This window comes from Scyliorhinus torazame, chromosome 7 (genome assembly GCF_047496885.1).
Source record: "Scyliorhinus torazame isolate Kashiwa2021f chromosome 7, sScyTor2.1, whole genome shotgun sequence".
Lineage (NCBI taxonomy): Eukaryota > Metazoa > Chordata > Chondrichthyes > Carcharhiniformes > Scyliorhinidae > Scyliorhinus > Scyliorhinus torazame.
The window spans coordinates 161,437,293-161,455,643 of record NC_092713.1 but is presented as its reverse complement, the minus strand read 5'-3'; the positions used below and the strand labels follow the sequence as shown (position 1 = coordinate 161,455,643).

The 18,351-nt window shown below is 44.2% G+C and overlaps 2 protein-coding genes across 2 annotated transcripts in view; one reads left to right on the top strand and one right to left on the bottom strand.

Moving 5' to 3' along the window:
* Nucleotides 1-18,351, bottom strand: part of LOC140426653 (xenotropic and polytropic retrovirus receptor 1 homolog) — a 507,289-nt gene that overhangs the window by 381,580 nt on the left and 107,358 nt on the right. The gene's annotated exons all lie outside the window — the stretch shown is intronic.
* LOC140427227 (histone H4-like) lies at nucleotides 8,660-11,603 on the top strand. Its single transcript, XM_072512830.1, is given in 4 exon segments — nucleotides 8,660-8,759; nucleotides 10,133-10,236; nucleotides 11,309-11,499; nucleotides 11,501-11,603. Coding segments are annotated over 4 exon segments (498 nt in total).

Below are 18,351 nucleotides of genomic sequence, written 5' to 3'. Positions count from 1 at the left end.
CAGGATAACTTTGGATCACACAATAACTAAATTCTGTCTCTGGCTAATGCCAACAACCAGTAGTCTGGAAATGTTCTGCTGTTAATCTGTTAGAAACCCACCAACAGTGTCGGAAGACGACAACATGATATTTATCATTCCACCAGTGCTGTCATTCCTAATTACAATCTAACACCGCAAAAAAAAAACATCATGCTCACACAATAATTCTAGACAACCTCAACAAGGTGAATTCCTGACACCAGAACTAAATTGCGAATGAAATTCAAGCAGCAATTTGCAATCATTCAAGCATCTTCCACATAAACTGGAGCGGCCGGGGGGGGGGGGGCACTATCTTTTAAATATACTTCTTCATATGCATCCAAACATGCAGGATATAAGTGAGCATCACACACACACACACACACACACACACACACACACACACACATTGATACAAAAATATGATGGGCACAGTCTTTCCCATTTGAATTTTCTGACTGCCACCAGTTTGTTTTTCGCTCAAGGAAATTACCAGAAACAGTAAATTGCCAATCTCAGCCATGCGTGGGAATAGTGCCAGGTACAGGTTGGCAAATGCAGGGTTGGATCAAAAAATAATATGCACTAACAACTTATATTTACCAGTCAGCCTTTACCATTTTACATTGGAATCATCTTCTCTTCAGCAGTCCCTGGGGATCGAGAACGTCTTGCTTCCCCTCTTGTTCAGTGGGTTCTGAGATGGCTGAGAAGTGCAATTCGCTATCTGCAGACTCAGCCACATGTGAGGCAATGCGGCAGGTGAGGTGTTTGAAGGTTTGTTTGTGCGCTCTCTCTGATGCCTTGACCTCACCCCGACATGTTCCCGAATTGGGTCCCTCAATGTTTGGTGCCTTCCCAAATGAACTTTCCCCATTTTGGTCCATCACAAGCCATGGACTCCCATGAGTCGATGTGTATATTTAACCTTTTCAGGGATGCTTTGAGCACATCACTAAAGCCCACTGTCCTCCTGGGAGTCCCCTGCTGCAACTGAGTTCCAAGTAAATCAGTTGATTTGCGAGTTTGGTGTCAGGCATATAGACATGTTTTGAGAGATTAGCATCTCGATGTAAGGCACATTGGCTTGGGAGGATGCTGCTGTTCAGCAGCCTTTCTTGACACCAGATTTGGAGGATCTTGCAAAGGCACCACTGGTGATACTTCTTCAGTGCTTTGAGGTGCCTGTTGTCGGTGTCCATGTCTCTGACGCATATAACAGTGTAGGGATCAATACTGTACCGTAAACCATGATCTTACTCTTGTGTTTGAGATCCTGATCCTCAAATCCTTTTTATCTCAGTCGGCCGAAAGCTGAGCTGGCACATAGGAGGCGATGATGAATTGAGTCACCTATGTCTGCCTTTGATAAGGGGAGCGTCCCAAGTTAGAGAACTGGTCCACATTTTCTTACACAGCAGCATTGTCCAACACTGGACTTGAGAATCATGCACCATAGTATGGCGAATGACTATGTCGACAAATGTTTTAGCCACATACAACTCATTTCAGTAGACAATACAATTATTTTATGGATATATTTTCTTCTTTTCAAAGTATTTTAACTCCAATTTTCAACATTTTACCAAAAAAACACACCCAACATATTAAACCCCTCACCCAATAAGAACCCCCTCCCTGCTCCTGTTAAAAGTCGACGGTAACCAACTCTCCAAAATACAAAATGAACAAACCCCAAGTCTTGTGGAACCCATGACTCGTGCCCCCTAAGGCAAATTTCACCTTCTCCAAGGCTATGAACTCCAACAGGTGCCCCCGCCATGCCAAGGCACAGGGTGGAGAAGCTGGCCTCCATCCCAACAAGACCCTCCTGCGAGCAATCAGTGAGACTAAAACATCTGCCCCCATATCAGTCTGCAATTCCAGCTGGTCCGACACCCCAAATATGGCCTCCAGGGACCGGGCTCCACATCTACGTGTAAAACCACCGAGATGGTGCTGAAAATTGATCCCTATAACCTTTCCAACTTCGGGCAGGAACCCCCCCCCCCGGCTCACAGATGTCCTCTGCCCCTCAAACAGCTGGCTCATCCTTGACTTCAGCAGGTGCGCCCTGTACACCAGCTTCAGCTGTATCAGCCCCAGCCCCAGCCTCGCACGCGAGATCGAGGCCTTCACCCGCCGCAGCACTGCGCACCACAGTCTCTCATCCAATGCTGCCCTCAACTCCTCTTCCTCCTTAGCCTTAATCCCCTCCTTGGACACCTTATGCTCCTCCAAAATCCTCCATAAATTGTCGAGACGACCCCGACCTCCCACCACCCCTACTAACAACATCTCCTCCAACAACGAAGAGGCAGGCGCTTTCTCACAAAGCCCCGCAGCTGCATGTACCGGAAACTCTCCTCCCGCGCCAGCCCAAACTTCTCATCATAATAGTAATCTTCATTAGTGACACAAATAGGCTTATATTAACACTGCAATGAAGCTACTGTGAAAATCCCCTAGTGGCCACACTACGGCACCTGTTCGGGTACACGGAGCAAGAATTCAGAATGTCCAAATCACCTAACAGCACGTCATTCAAGTCTTGTGGGAGTAAACCGGAGCACCCGGAGGAAACCCATACAGACATGGGGAGAACGTGCAGACTCCACACAGACAGTGACCAGCCAGGAATTGAACCCGGGTCCCTGGCGCTGTGAAGCAACAGTGCTATCCACTGTGCTACCGTGCAACTCCTCCAAGCTCGCAAACTACCCTCCCAGAAACAGGTCCTTCATTTTCCAGATCCTACTCTCCTCCCGTCCCCTGAATCTCACATCCAACCTCTCCGGCTCAAATCCATGATTCCCCCTGATCGGTATTGCCCTCGACTCCGCTCCCAACCTAAAGTGCTACCAAAACGGTTTCCAGATCTTCAGCAAGGCCACCACCACCGGACCTCTGGAATAGTTCCCTGGAGCCAATACCCCAAAGACACCTCAAACCTTTGAAGCAAACCCATTATGCCCCCACCTAGGAGCTCGGCTGTGAAATGTACAACAGCAAATCATCCGCATACAAGGACACCCTATGTTCACCGCCCCCCACCCCTCACCGTTCCACCCCCCCCTACACTCACCAGCCCCTTCCACAACTCCCAAGCTCCTCAGCGCAATAGCCAAGGGCTTTATCGCCAACGAGTACAGAAGAGTACAGAATGGGGCATCCCATTCTCGTTCCAGGTGCAACAAAAATACACTGAATTCATATCGTTCGTTCGCACGCATCGACTCCTTATACAGCAACTTCACCCATGCCACAAACTTAGGCCCGATCTCAAACTTTTCCAATACCGCAATCAGATAACTCCACCCGACCAAACGCCTTCTTCATATCCAATGCCACCACCACTTCCAACTCCCTTCCTTCTGCCGGAGAAAGCACCATATTCAGTAGCTGCCGCACATTCAACGGCAGCAGTTTGCCCTTAACAAACCCAGTCTGATCACCCTAATCACCCTTGGTGGGCACAACTCCAATCTTAATCCATTGTGGAAGGCCTAATGCAGGTTGGGAATGTACAGTGAATGGTAGAACCTCAAGAGTATTGACAGTCAGAGAGACCTAGGTGTACAGGTCCACAGGTCACTTGAAAGGGGCAACACAGGTGGAGAAGGTAGTCAAGAAGGCATACGGCATGCTTGCCTTCATTGGCCGGGTCATTGAATATAAGAATTGACAAGTCATGTTGCAGCTGTACAAAACCTTTGTTAGGCCATACTTGGAGTATAGTGTGCAATTCTGGTCGCCACACTACCTGAAGGATGTGGAGGCTTTAGAGAAGCTGCAAAAGAGATTTACCAGGATGTTGCCTGGTATGGAGAGCATTAGCTATGAGGAGCGGTTGAATAAATTCGGTTCGTTTTCACTGGAACATCGGAGGTTGAGGGGCGACCTGATAGAGGTCTACAAAAGTATGAGGGGCATAGACAGAGTGGATAATCAGAGGCTTTTTCTTAGGCTAGAGGGGTCAATTACTAGGGGGCATAGGTTTAAGGTGCGAGGGGCAAGGTTTAGAGGAGATGCACTAGGCAAGTCTTTTTTACACAGATGGTAGTGGGTGCCTGGAACTCGCCTTCAGAGCCTCCCGAACCACTGACGGCGAGACCTCCCCAGTACAATTAAACCCCATATATTCCTCATCACCTTCCCCAACCTATCACAGAAACTCAGATCAGCCAACAACCCCACATCCAGCCTCCACCCCGGATTGAGGTAACCCTTCTCCAGGATCACGTTCATCCAATGTGAAGTGTGATCCGAAATCATAATTGCCAAATACTCTGCCCTCCTAACTCCAGTCAACAGTGCCTTCCCCACCAAAAAAAAAATCAATCCTCACGAACGCCTTGTGCACCGGGGGAAAAAGTGAATACTCCCGATTCCTCAGCTGTTAAAACCTCCACAGGTCAACCCTTCCCATCTCCCTCATAAACTCAGCCAATGCCACCCCCCGCCCCCTTTTCTAACTTTCCTGAACACTTGTATGCAGGTGTATTAGTACCCAGTCCTGCTATTTTTAGAGCCACACGTTTGCTTTCACCACAGTATTATATACCTGGTTGCGGTTATTTTCCCTACCAAGCTTACATACATGCACTGTAAACCTGATTTAAATCTTACTATACTTCCTATTTAGTCTGACCCCACCTAATACCTTGCAATGTCTCACTCTAAGTGCTACTTGTCTCTCCCAGTTTCCTGCATACCTTACCACAGATTGAAAGTAATTGGCAAAATAAACAAAGGTAACAGGAGGGAAAATTTCTCGCACAGTATGTGAAAATATGAAATGCGCAGTCTGAGAGTGCGGTGGCGGCAGATTCAATCGCGTCATTCAAGAGAGAATTGGATGATCTGAAAAGAAAGAATGTGCAGTGCTACAGAATGATTCTAGGTGAATTGCTCCTCCAGAGGACCAGCAGACACAACTGGCCAAATAGCCTCCTACTGCACTGTAACCATTCTATGATTCAAAGATGAACTAACGGCAGTGGAACAACAAAAGCCTTGCAATTTCACTTTCACAAATCAAGATACACGGTTGTTTTGCTAATCCATACAAAAGACTATTTAACTGAAAAATTGCAAAATACAGAGGACAAATCCTGACTGTACCTCAGGAGTTAATGATTTTTCCAGATACAGTGGATGATCTTTATTTTGAAAGCTGTGAAATAACACGGCATAATAAGCTAGCAATTTCAATAAAAGCATCAAAGGACAGAAACAATTTGAAGCTATTCATGCTGTGTCCAAGGATACGCGCATTAGTACCTTGTTTGTGGAACAAATGTCCTCTCAAACCTGACCTTCACTAGAATCTGGCTGTCTGCAGATAATTGGTGCTGCATAACCACCACTCAAAATAAATGGTTTATAACTGTCACATGATTTTCACTGGAAATCACCCCAGGTAATACAAAGCTGTCTTTGCACTGAATGATTAGATGTGAAGATACACATCAAACCAGGTTTCAAGTCACAGTAAGGAATTTAAAAGTAAATAAAGAAATATAGGACATGTCCAGTGACGCCCACTGTATACAATGTAAAGTCAGTAAGCACAGCTTACAAATTACACTGATGCAAGTGTACTCCAACAATGCCATTATACAGAATGGCATTCTCAATCCCCAGCAAGTTTAAACTGAGACATATGATGGAACCCTGATTTTTCAGTTTACCGTATAGCCATATATGTGCAAACCTGCTTTCATGTGTATATACACTTTGGAGCTAAGTTTGCCCAAATATATATTATGCTGGCAACAATAAAAAAAAATGGCAACTTGCTTAATAACATCTTTATTCAATGTCAAGGGGAGATCCATACAAATTAGCAATATAGAAACGTCAGTGCAGATCTGAATGGGTGGGCCAAAAGCTCAACATTCAAAATATAAATAGACCCATGGCAATGGCCCTTGACAAAGGCAAAGTATTTCCTGAGAAGGGCTTGGGTATTTCGGACAGCACTGGCTGACAGCAGTTCATTTATGCGAAAGGGTTATCTCGCGCAGTGGCTTGTCATCACAACTAACTGCATGAAGCAAACTGGGTGTAGGGTCAATGCCCTGCTATTTCCTACATTCAACTCTTCATACTGAGGAATTAAAATTAATCCATACTTGGGCACATCATCGAGAACTAACAACGAACAAACAACAGATGACCATGGCTTAATCAGTGTTAAATCTGTTTTAACACATACACCAGGTGCAAAATCCACTGAGGAAGATTGAAACTAATTCATAAGGACAAACCATCTGTGCCAATGTTTCAGTGCTTACCATAATCTTCCAGTATAGAATGCTCTGTATTTCTCCAAAAACTTCCATAAGCTGTTCATTATACAAGGAGGTTAAAAATTATGTTTCTTCATCTAAAATCTGCAGCCCTAAGTGGGATAACAATAATTAAACAGAAGTGTACTGCACAGAATGACAGCAATCTGCATTAATGACTATGTGTTCTTTGTTTAGTTTCACTGTCTCTTTCTATACTTTGTTTTCTACACTCTCGCCCAGTAGCCCTTACACAATGCTCTTCTGATAGCTCAGTGAGAGAATGCAGAGCATCAATGGGCCATGAGGACCCAAAGGGTTTCCACTTTTGGTCTTGCTGAGTTAACTGATGGAAGCCGAGGCATTGGGAGGAATGACAATTTAGGCTCAGTGGCTCTGGGGAAATTAACCAAGATTCCATCTGCTGATCTTTATATGTTGGGTCATGAGAGGATCAGGTGTGATCCAGCCATCTCCCACCTCCCCCAACAGACAGTTCGATATTCTACTAATTTTCTAGCTTCACAAGTGAAGAACAGTGGTTTAGACGAGATATGGAAAAGCTGTCGGTACTCCTGGAATGCCACTGCAAGAGTTAAGAGTTTTATGATGGGGAGGAGGATTAAAAGCAAAATGACTTGCGCTGTTGAAAATATTAACAGCCAATTCACAATACTTTATGAGTAATTCCCCAGTTATAAAAGCCAATTATTAATGTTAGGTTTCTCACATTATGATCTAACCAAGACTGCATTTACTGGGTCTATCAATGGCAATCTGTAACAAGCTACAGATGTGGTAGCCAGGATGACACATTTTACAATTATTGATCTTTCTTGAGGAACAGCAGCTACCTACCGCCACATGATGCCTGTGACTTACACCACGGTGCAGTGCAGTATGTTCAATTGTCTATAAATGGGTCTGCCCGATTGTTCTGTTACAAGTATGAAACCAAACACAAGGCTTTTCATATCTGTAGAATAAAGTAGGCAATGTATAGTCCAATAGTTGAGAGACTGGTACAGAATGTTGTAAACATCAAATCCTGAATGATTAATTGATGGTTCATGTGATTATTTCTTTCCTTTCTGTTGGGAGTGTCCTGAAACTTTAAACACGATCAGGAATAAGAGTAGGTCAGTCAGCTTCAACATTGCTTTGCCATTCAGTAAGATCATGGCTGTACCTCAGCTACACCTCCCTGCTCTATCCCCACATATCCGGATTCCTCGAGTTGCCAACCATCTGTCAGTCTTGAACTTGAATATACTCAACAGCTGGAAATTCTCTCTGCAGTAGAGAATTTCAAAATTCAAGAATAAAATAAAAGTTGATGTACTTTTGAAGAAAAAGTCATGCAAATGCAATCACAGATTTCACAATGCCGATACTGCATCATAATAATCATATAGAATCATAGAATTTACAGAGAAGGGGGCCATTCGGCCCATCGAGTCTGCACCGGCCCTTAGGTAGGGTACTCTATCCCCTATCCCCGTAACCCCACCTAACCGTTTTTGGACACTAAGGGCAATTTAGCATAGCCAATCCACCTAACCTGCACATCTTTGGACTGTGGGAGGAAACTGGAGCACCCGGAGGAAACCCACGCAAACACGGGGAGAACGTGCAGACTCTGCACAGTCACCCAAGACTGGAATCGAACCTGGGACCCTGGAGCTGTGAAGCAACTGTGCTAACCACTATGCTATCGTGCTGCCCGCATGGTCATTTGCAGGTATAGAATTCAAGCACATAAACAAAAATGCGAAGGAAAATCTACATTCATGGTGTAATTCAGGATGAGATGGCTACATGGTATGTAGTTATAATTAAATAGTCAGAGCAAGTGAAACATGGTGAGAGCACAACTTCATTTCTGGTTCAGTTATTTTTCATGGCAAGCTCTGAATTTGGAAAGCACTACAAATACAGGCTGCACAATAATCACACACAACTGCAAATTCAGTGACACAATGAGTTTTGCAACAAACCAAAATGCCCAGTATGTCCCAGTACAGCTACAACACTGGCATCTATCCAGTAAAGTGAACAATTGCCCAGGCATGTCCTGCACACAAGAAAGGAGACAAGTCCAACCCGGCCAATTACAGCCCCATCGGTCTACACTTGATCGTGAGCAAAATTCTGGAAGGAGTCATTAACAGTGTAATCGAGTGACACTTACTGAGCAATAACCTGCTCACGGACACTCAGATTGGGTCCCGCCAGGGTCACTCAGCTCCTGATCTCATTCCAGCCTTGATTCAAACATGGATAAAACTTCACAAATGAGGGGTCAGTGACTGCCCTTGGCATCAAGGCAGCATTTGACGAGTATGGCATCAAGGAGCCCTAATAAAACTGGGAATCAAGTGGAAAGCCCACTGCTGGTTGGAGCCATACCTGGCAAAAAGATGGTTGTTACGGTGTTTGGAGGTAATTATCTCAGCTGGAATGTTTGCTGATGACTGCACAATATCCAACACCATTCATGATTCCTCTGATACTGAAGCAGTCCATGTCCATATCGAGGCTTGGCTGAAATTGGCAAGTAACATTTGCACCACACAAATGTCCAGTAATGACGCTCCCCAACAAGACAGGATCGAATCATCACCACATAACATTCATTGGTTTTACCACTGCTGAATCCCTCGCTATTAACATCTTGGTGGTGGTGGGGAGAGAAAGGGGGGGGGGGGTATAATTGACCAAAAGCTGACCTGAATTAGCCATAGAAATACTGTGGTTACAAGAGGTCAAAGGTTAGGAATCCTGCGGTGAGTAACTCAGCTCCTAACTCCCTAAATCTGTCCACCATCTACAAGGCACAAGTCAGGAGTATAATGGAATACTCTCCACTTTCCTGGATGCGTGCAATTCCAACAACACTCAAAAATCCAAGACAAAGCAGCCGCTTGATTACGACACCTTCCACGAACATTCAATCCGCCCACCGCCGACACACAGTAGCAGCCACGTGTACCATCTCGAAAATGCACTGCAGGAACTCACCATGGTTCCTTCAGCAGCATCTTCCAAACACATGACCTGTACCATCTGAAAGGACAAGGGCAGCAGATACCCCGGAACACCAGTACCTGAAAGTTCCCCTCCAAGTTGCTCACCATCCTGACTTGGAAAAATATCGTCGTTCCTTCAATGTCGCTGGGTCAAAATCCTAGAACTCCTTCACTAACAGCACTGTGGGTGTACCTACACATCAGGGACTCCAGTGGTTCAAGGCAGCAGCTCACCACCACCTTCTCAAGGGCAATTATGGATGGGCAATGAATGTTGGTCTAGCCAGCGATGCCCACGTCCCGTAAATGTACTTCAACATCGTTAAGTGATAGCAGTACATCATTTTTATCCATTCATCTCGAAGTCTGTACAATGTATATTATGTGGTTCATAAGAGTGTGGTTCTACAACAAATCAAGTGCTCGAACATTGTGTTTTTAGACATCACGGCAGATCTATCAGTAAATTTAAAATCATTGAGATATTTGTGCAAGTTTGAAAGTAGACTAGGACTAGAAAAAATGTGCAATCTTTTCAAAAGAATGATGATCCAACAAATAAGGTAGTCAGGATGTATTCTAATTTGTGTTTGGCAGTCTTCATACTGCGTGGGTATGGGAAAGTGCAATAATCGGAAAACATAAACTTTAAAATGCCTAAAGTGATTATATTTTTCCTCAAAATGCAATAATATTGACTCTTCCAAATTTACTGTGTGGTGAATCCTGAGAATTCGGATCTTATAAACTTCGCTTTTAATTTTTTGGACTCAATATTGACTGTAGCCAATAGACTACAGGATCATACATACAGTCTTATATTCAAGTTCACTTCCATCACTCCAATATTAGAGATTCTAAGCAAGTGCCCTGCTCCAAATAAAAATGAAGTATCAATACTTTATACTATACCTAAATAGAACTATGGAGAAGCAACAGTAATGTGCCTATTTGCTGAAATTCAAAGTAATTCCGATCTTTTTGTATAGATGCCAGAATATAAATGCAGGGATGCACCCCAAGTCCAAAATATAATGGGAGGGAGGGACGGGGACAATGTGATGAGAATAAGATAAGGAAAGCCAAAGCATTTAAAGTCAATTCTCTCCATGCAAGCAGATGTGTCAACACAATAGCACACTATACTACATCAATGTCATGTGCCCACTCAGCAATTATCAGTACACCTGCAGAGCTGTCTTGCTCTTTCAGAGCACAGATCATGGGTTGACTCCCATTATAACACTATCAACTATCTGTAAAGCATGGAAAAAACACTGTGGCACATCAAAGATTAATCCTACATTTGGTTTCTGTCATATCCTTCACTTTCTGGAAAATAAAGCTATCCGATTAAAAATGTATTACTAGGGTGGCACGGTGGCGCAGTGGTTAGCATTCCTGCCTCACAGCGCCAAGGACCCGGGGTCGATCCTGGCCCCGGGTCACTGACTGTATAGAGTTGGCACATTCTCCTGTGTTTGTGTGGGTCTCACCCTCACAATGCAAAGATATGCAGGGTAGGTGAACTGGCCACGTTAAAGTGCCCCTTAATTGGGGAAAAAAATGAATCGGGTGCTCTTAAATTTATTATTTTAAATTAGTAGGCATGGCAAAACAGAACCAGAATATTGCTGACAAAAGTGACATGATGTAAAAGCTTTTGTTCTTACATTCATCGGGACAAATGCAGGATTACAAAATTTCAACGGGAGCAACAATTTATAATACATGAGAATAGGGTGTTGATTGGTAGGCAAGTTGGCTCTGATTGGCCCAGGTGTTGACATGGAGAATGCACCAGGAAGCAACTGTCCCCTGTGCTTTTGTCTAATTAAAAACGAGAATTTCCTAGACATGTCCATTATGCCTGCAGAGGCCAGCTCCCTACTTAGGAATGTATGTAGATTATAGCAAGTATAAATGAACCACACTGCAAATCCAGCAACTCATGTCAGGTAGAAAGGCAGTAAGGGGCTGGGCAAAGACCGAGCCAAACAACACCACAAAGTGTTTTGCGACAACATTCAGTGCACCACTAAGCCAGCCATTCGCCACTTGGCATGCCACGGGGGCATCAAGTGCACATCCAGGCGAATCCACAAGGTAGTTTGTGGGGTCCTTAAAATTAACCTGGAAAATGTCATCAGGGACTCTGACCTACACTGAATGCATCAAGTGCAAAACGATGACAGCCATAGATGTTGTGTATGCAATTAAGGGCCAGGAACGGAACCTGTATGGTTTTGGTGGTTGAAGATAACTTTAAATTGATTGTTAGTGTAATTTTTAGAACACTTGGAATTGTTCAGCAAGTGCTGCCCAATCGTGGAATCACATCTAATGTTAGACATTGTGTTCTCAGTTTTGAACACACCGGCTCTGGTTGAGTATGGTTTGTACTCTGCCTATTGCAAACAGCCAAAGGGCAATGCTGTTTGATAAGATCTGCCAATCATTTGGACATTTATGGCGCGTGTAACTGGCATCTCACCAACATTGAAATTCATATAGCATATTACTCATTTGTGTGGGGCAGAATGTCTTTTTGGCTTGACAAAATCACCTTGTTAGTGGAAAAAATGCATTTGTGTTGCTACTGTATTGTAGTGGCGTAAACCACTAGCTTCACCTGCTGCTCAAACTTTTGGGATATCTTGCCCTTCAAGGATAATCTGAAGTAGACTCAGCACTTTTCAGGGTCGAAAATGGCGGCCTAAAGAGTAGCACGGTGGAGTAGTGGTTAGCACTGCTTCCTCATGGCGCTGAGGACCCAAGTTCGAGCCTGGCCCCAGGTCACTGTCCATGTGGAGTTTGCACATTCTCCCAGTGTGTGCATGGGTCTCACCCCCATAACCCAAAAAGATGTACAGGGTAGGTGAATTGGCCACGCTAAATTTCCCCTTAATTGGAAAAAAAGAATTGGTACTCTAAATTTACTTTTAATGAAAGAAAGCGGAGACTTTAGACCCTCTGAACTTTCGTAAATAGAGCCCGAGATATTTGCTCGCCGTACAAGTTTGACACCGAAATAGGGTGTGTCAAACTTATCCTGCAGGATAATGGCTACTGCGATTAGATCATTGTTCTCTGTATATCGCACATACACTCAACTGAGCATAAGGCCACCACTTGATCTGTGTGTTCAAGTTCTGGAGTCATGATGCTACTGTTCCTGACAAGTCTTCATTTTTTTTTCTCTCTCCTGATAAGATGATGTGGCAGAACAATATCACATTATACTACATCAAAGTCAAATACCCACTGGACAACTGCCAGCACGCCTTGGTCTTTCACTGCTATAAACCATACTAACAGTATGTATTAGCATAAAGCTCCATAAGTGTCAGATATCCTCCGGTACACCTTGAGCGATCACTCTTCATGTGCACGTCTAGATAGTGATGTTGCCATCTACAGAATGCACCACCAAAGAGCCTGTTACAATTCTTGTTTGATGTTCACATGCATAAGCTTCTACAGGGTCACTTGACAGTGATCAGGGGTGGGACCCGAGATGATTTTCCCTCACCCTAACCTACAGTGAAAACCATTACAGACTGAAAGCAAAGACATCAACTGGAGACCTAGACTGAAACTGGAGTCTATCTGTCAAATGGGGCTGTAATTGTCTATTGTAATGCTCTGCTTAATTAAAGTCACTGACGCGTGCAAATTCTTGTTGTACAAATGGTTCCTCTTCAAGAAAGCAAAACACACTGGCTCAAATCCAACCCGGCCAACTACCGTCCAATCAGTCGATTCTCGATCATCAGTGAAGCGAAGAAAGGAGTCATCAGCAGTGCTTTCAAGCAGCACTTATTTATCAATAACCTGCTCAGACGTTTATTTTGGGTTCCGCCCAAGGTCACTGAGCGCCTGAACTCATAACAACCTTGGTTCAAACATGTTCAAAAGAGCTGAACTCGAGAAGTGAGATGAGAACGACTGCCCATGCCATCAAGACAGCATTTGATCGAGTATGGTATCAAGGAGCCCTAGAAAAACTGGAGTCGATGGGAATCAGGGGAATGGGAATCCACTAGTTTGAGTCATACCTATCACGAAGGAAGACGGTGTTGGAGGCCCGTTATCACAGCCCGGGACATCACTGCAGGAATTCCTCAGGGTAGTATCCTAGGCCCAACCATCTTCATCAGCTTCATCTATGACCTTCCTTCCAACATAAGGTCAGAAGTGGGGATGTTCGCTGATGATTGCACAGTGTTCACCATCATTCTTGACTTCTCAGGTACCAAAGCAGTCCATGTGCAAATGCAGCAAGACCTGGACAATATCCAGGCTCAAGCCAACAAGTAGCAAGTAACATTCACATCACACAATTGCCAGGCAACAGCCATACATAGATATTAGAAGCAGGAGGAGGTCATTGGGCCCTTCGAGCCTGCTGCGCCATTCATTATCATGGCTGATCATCAAGTTCAATACCTTGATCCCGCCGTACCTCCATATTCCTTTCACCCTAAGAGCTGTATCCAATTCCCTCTTAAAATACACAATGTTTTGGCCTCAATTACTTTCTGTGTCCGTGAATCCATAGTTCTCCACTCTCTGGATGAAGAAATGTCTCCTCACCTCAGCCCTAAAAGGTTTATTCCTTATCCTCAAACTATGACCCCTAGTTCTGGACTTCCCCACCATCAGGAACATTCTTTCTGAATCTACCCTGTCTAATCCTGTTAGAATTTTGTAAGTTACTATGAGGTCCCCCCTCACTCTTCTAAACGCCAATGAATATAATCCTAACCGACTTACTCTCTCCTCATATGACAGACCCGTCATCCCAGGAATCACCCTGGTAAACCTTCGCTGCACTTCCTCCAAAACAAGAACAACCTTCTTTAGATAAGGACACTAAACCTACACACAATATTCCAGATGTGGCCTCACCAATGCCCTATACAATTGCAGTAAAACATCTCTATTCCTATACTCAAATCTTCTTGCTATGAAGGCCAACATACCATTTGCTTTTGTTGGGAATTTGTACTGAGTATTGTATAAGTATAGGTAACTTGTCCTAGATATGATATAACCTAGATATGGTATAAAGAATCATAGGGTTTAGTGAAATAATAAAGTAGAGTTAGGTGAGCAATGAAATGAATGTGTGACCTATGTAACCTGATGTAATTTAGAATAACCCTGTGTGAAGTAACATAATCAAACACAGCATAGACAACCTAATGTCATCAAGTATAGTTGATATAATCAAAGCAGAAGACCCAGAAAAGTAGCTTAGCAATTACTAATTAATAAAAGCAACTACTAATCACTTGGGAATACAGTGAATACTGCTTCGTGACTTACTTTAATAATAAAACATAATAAAACAGAATAAAGAAAGCAGATGTTTCCTATACATTCGGCCTAAATCAGCTAAACCACGATTGTTGCACAAGCAGAAAAGTATAGATAAGAGCAGGAGTTATAACCACTATGGTTTAAAAGACAGAGAGAGGAAAAAGGAAGCGACCAATCGTGACTAAAACAGATAAAAGGCATCTAAAAATAATAGTGGCCAAAAGCGAGGTCCGGCTGTAGAGTAAGATAAGAGAGATGAGGACCTTGAGATATGGAACTAAAATGTATATAAAAAGCCTGTAAGCCTGAGGGCTCTTCGGATTGTTCCGGACATCCCGATTTTATTCTCTTGTACTAGCTGAATAAAATCTGCTGCTTGGAAGATCGCTGTTCAGACTCTCTGATTTAATCGATAAACACGAATTGTCGTCCTGGGGAACCACGACAGAATTGGCGCTGCGAGCAGGGTTGGAGCGAGATCGCCCAGAAAAACATCTGGAAGGAGTGGCGGAGACGGAGGTCCGACCGGGGCTGGACATCCCAAAGCCGGCATTCCGACAGCAAGGTGAGCAAATTTATATTGCATGTAAATCCTTGTTGTCGGAAAAGGGATCTCGAGGCCCGGCGTACCCGGCTCTTTGCTGGTCCTGGATCTCCCCAAACCCAAAAGATATCCTGCAAAGGTGAAGCTAAATTGTGTAAAGTACTTTGAGAGACTGAGCCTGATCTGAAGAGTGGAGCATTGCATGCAAAAGCGCGCTGAGAATACTGTATTGTCTGTGAATGGGTAAAAAGTGAGACGGGAAAAAAGACCGAACGCTAAATTGATGCAATTAGGTTAAGTCAAGCGGTTTGGAGCGGGTTTTTCAGGTCACGACTTGCCCGGAAGAGAGTAAGTGTGGAAGAATCTGCCAGTCCAAACCTACCCAGGACCTCGGGAAACGGACGTCAACCGAGAGGGAGAGAGATCAGTGAGAGATCGCTCTCTGACCTAATACGGTAATTAAAAGCACATTACACTGACACGACCACCTAGTGGAGAGATTGATATAACAGGCTGAGAAGAAAAATCAGGGGATTAAAAATTAACAAAAAACAGAAGCAACCCTGGAGTGGGAAAAGATTACACATGTAACTAATTTAGAAGAGATAAAAAATGAGTGGCCGTATGTGAACTGGGAAGAAATAACTGACAGAAATTGGATAGACGAGATAGAATTAGAAACTCTAGAGAAATTAATAAAGGAATCTGACCGGTACAGGGTTTCTGTGCAAATAGACAAACAAGTGAGAACATACTACCCCATAGCCCGGGAGAGGAAGATAGTACCGGGACAGGGGACTACTGGGAAGTGGATATCGGAACCCCGGTTAGAGTTACAGATATTGACAAAGGAAACCCAAGAGAAAGGTAAACAGGGGACTAAACAAGGGAAAATAATACAGCAAGTAATCATCACTGTGATACCTAACTCTGACGAATTGAGTGATAAAGATTGTGACAATAACCCAAAAAGACGAATAATGGAACACAAGTTTAGAACACCAGTGGAGAAATTAGGGGAGAAGTTCCCAGCCCTTAGGGGAGATATAGAACACGTTTCTAAAAAATGGGCCAAAAGGACAAGTAAGACCAATACACAGTGGCCGGAGGAAGGCACATGGGATGTAGAGAGGTGTGAGGACCAGAAAGGAATGATAAAGAATTATAAAATTAAGGATAAATCGAGCAAAAGAAGGGAGAAGCGAGAAAAGGAGTTAGAGATACTAGCGCTATTTGAACAAGAGGGGAAAGAGAAAAGAAGGGCATGGAGGGGAGACAGGAGGCAGATGCCAGTACAATTTCGGGAAAAAGCAGAGTTGGAAGATCCAAACGAAGCCCCGCCCCCATATTTAGGGGAACAGAGCTCCAAGGGGCTGTACCCAGTTATATCAGGTACAATGAACTTTGAGGGAGAATATAACATGGAACCAATGACAAAGGATGAATGGAAAGAAAGGGAGAGAGAAAAGAGACAAGATATAGAAGAAGCGGCAAGGAAAGTAGAAGAGGATTTGGATGAGCTGAGTCAAAAAAGAAAGGAATTGACAGAAGAAGTAAATATGGTAGAACTTTTGGAATGGGCAAAGAAGTCAATGAAAGAGGATAAGGAAAGAGAAAGGAAAGGAAAGAATGTTAGAGATGGAGGCAAGTGGAGGACAGAAGAAGATCTCTCCAAGTATGGGAGTGAGGCGGCACAGGAAAAAATAGAAGGAAAAAGAGTAGGATGGAACAGAGAGGAAAAAGAAGAGATAGGCTGGGAAGCACCCGAAGGGACAAATAGACAAAGATTGGAAAAACCATGGACATGGAAACACCCAGAGAGGTACCCGGAAAAAAGTAGAACAAAGGGAAAGATGGAAGAAGAGACAGAAGCAAGTAGTGAAGATGAAGGAGGACAATCAGTGTTAGGGGGACGAAGAAAGTCAATGCGGAAAAAACACAAACCTGTGAAGTTTCCGGCTGAGGATAGGAGAGAAAAGAGCGTGTTCCCGGTGATTCTGAAGGGTGGCAGACTGCAGTATATCCCTTGGTCAGGACAGGATCTGCCTAGTTTAATTAATGAATTACCTAATATTTTGGATGGAGCTGGAAGGTGGATTGGACAGTTGGAGGCGGGAATGATGGGGAAAAGGATGGCACTGGGTGACATCAAAGCTCTCTTGACAAAGGTGCTAGGAATGGACCAAATGGCAGAGATAATGAGACGTGCAGGTATCCCGATGGCAGCTTATGACCCAGACGTAGATGGGACACCCATGGACCCGTATCGCCAAGACATATGGCAGGCATTGCGGGATACATACCCCAACCGAATGGATGTAAAAACCCTAAAGGGGGAGCCATTGGGTGAGGAGGAGAATGCGGCTGTGTATGTGGAAAAACAATTAAGAAGATGGAGAAGGGACACGGAAAGGGACATTCTAATAGACCCACTGACCAATGCCATGTTTCGGGCTACAGTGCTGGAGGGCTTGCCAGCCCCAGCTAAAACAAGACTGGAGGAGGTAGTGGGCTTGGACTCAAAAAGTTACCGAGAGTTTGTTGATTATGTTGCCCATGCAGTGGAGAGATATCGCAAAGATGAAAAGAATGCAGATAAACAGTTGAAGGAGATACAACGTAAACTCCTTCAAGCACAGTTGGAGGAGATCAAAAACAAGGATAAGATAAAGGCAAAAGAGGATCTCGTACCCAGAAAGATAGCACCGGTGGTGGTGGAACAAAAATTGGAGGAACAACCAGCACCAATAATATTAGGGGGGAGCGGAGATGGAGGCCAACCCATCGTAACCTATAACATTTCTGCCTTCCCGCTGTCCATGAACCCAGAAGCTTGTGGCCTAAATTATCAAAACCCGTACGCCCTGCAAAGTCAAAATGACTGGAATAGAAATGGGAGAGGACAGGGAGGTGGTAGGCCACCCTATCAGAATCAAAGAGGACAGGGACAGGTTAGTAATCAGGCTCCAAGACAGGGACCATTGCCTGGCCCTCCAGGTGTGTGTTGGGGTTGCGGGGAAGCAGGGCACATAAAAAGGAATTGCCCGCGAAATTCCTATAGGCAGGGAGAGAACCAGCGGCAGACAAGCCAGCAAATGATCCAAGTGTCACCAAACAGCATCCCGACGTTTCAAGG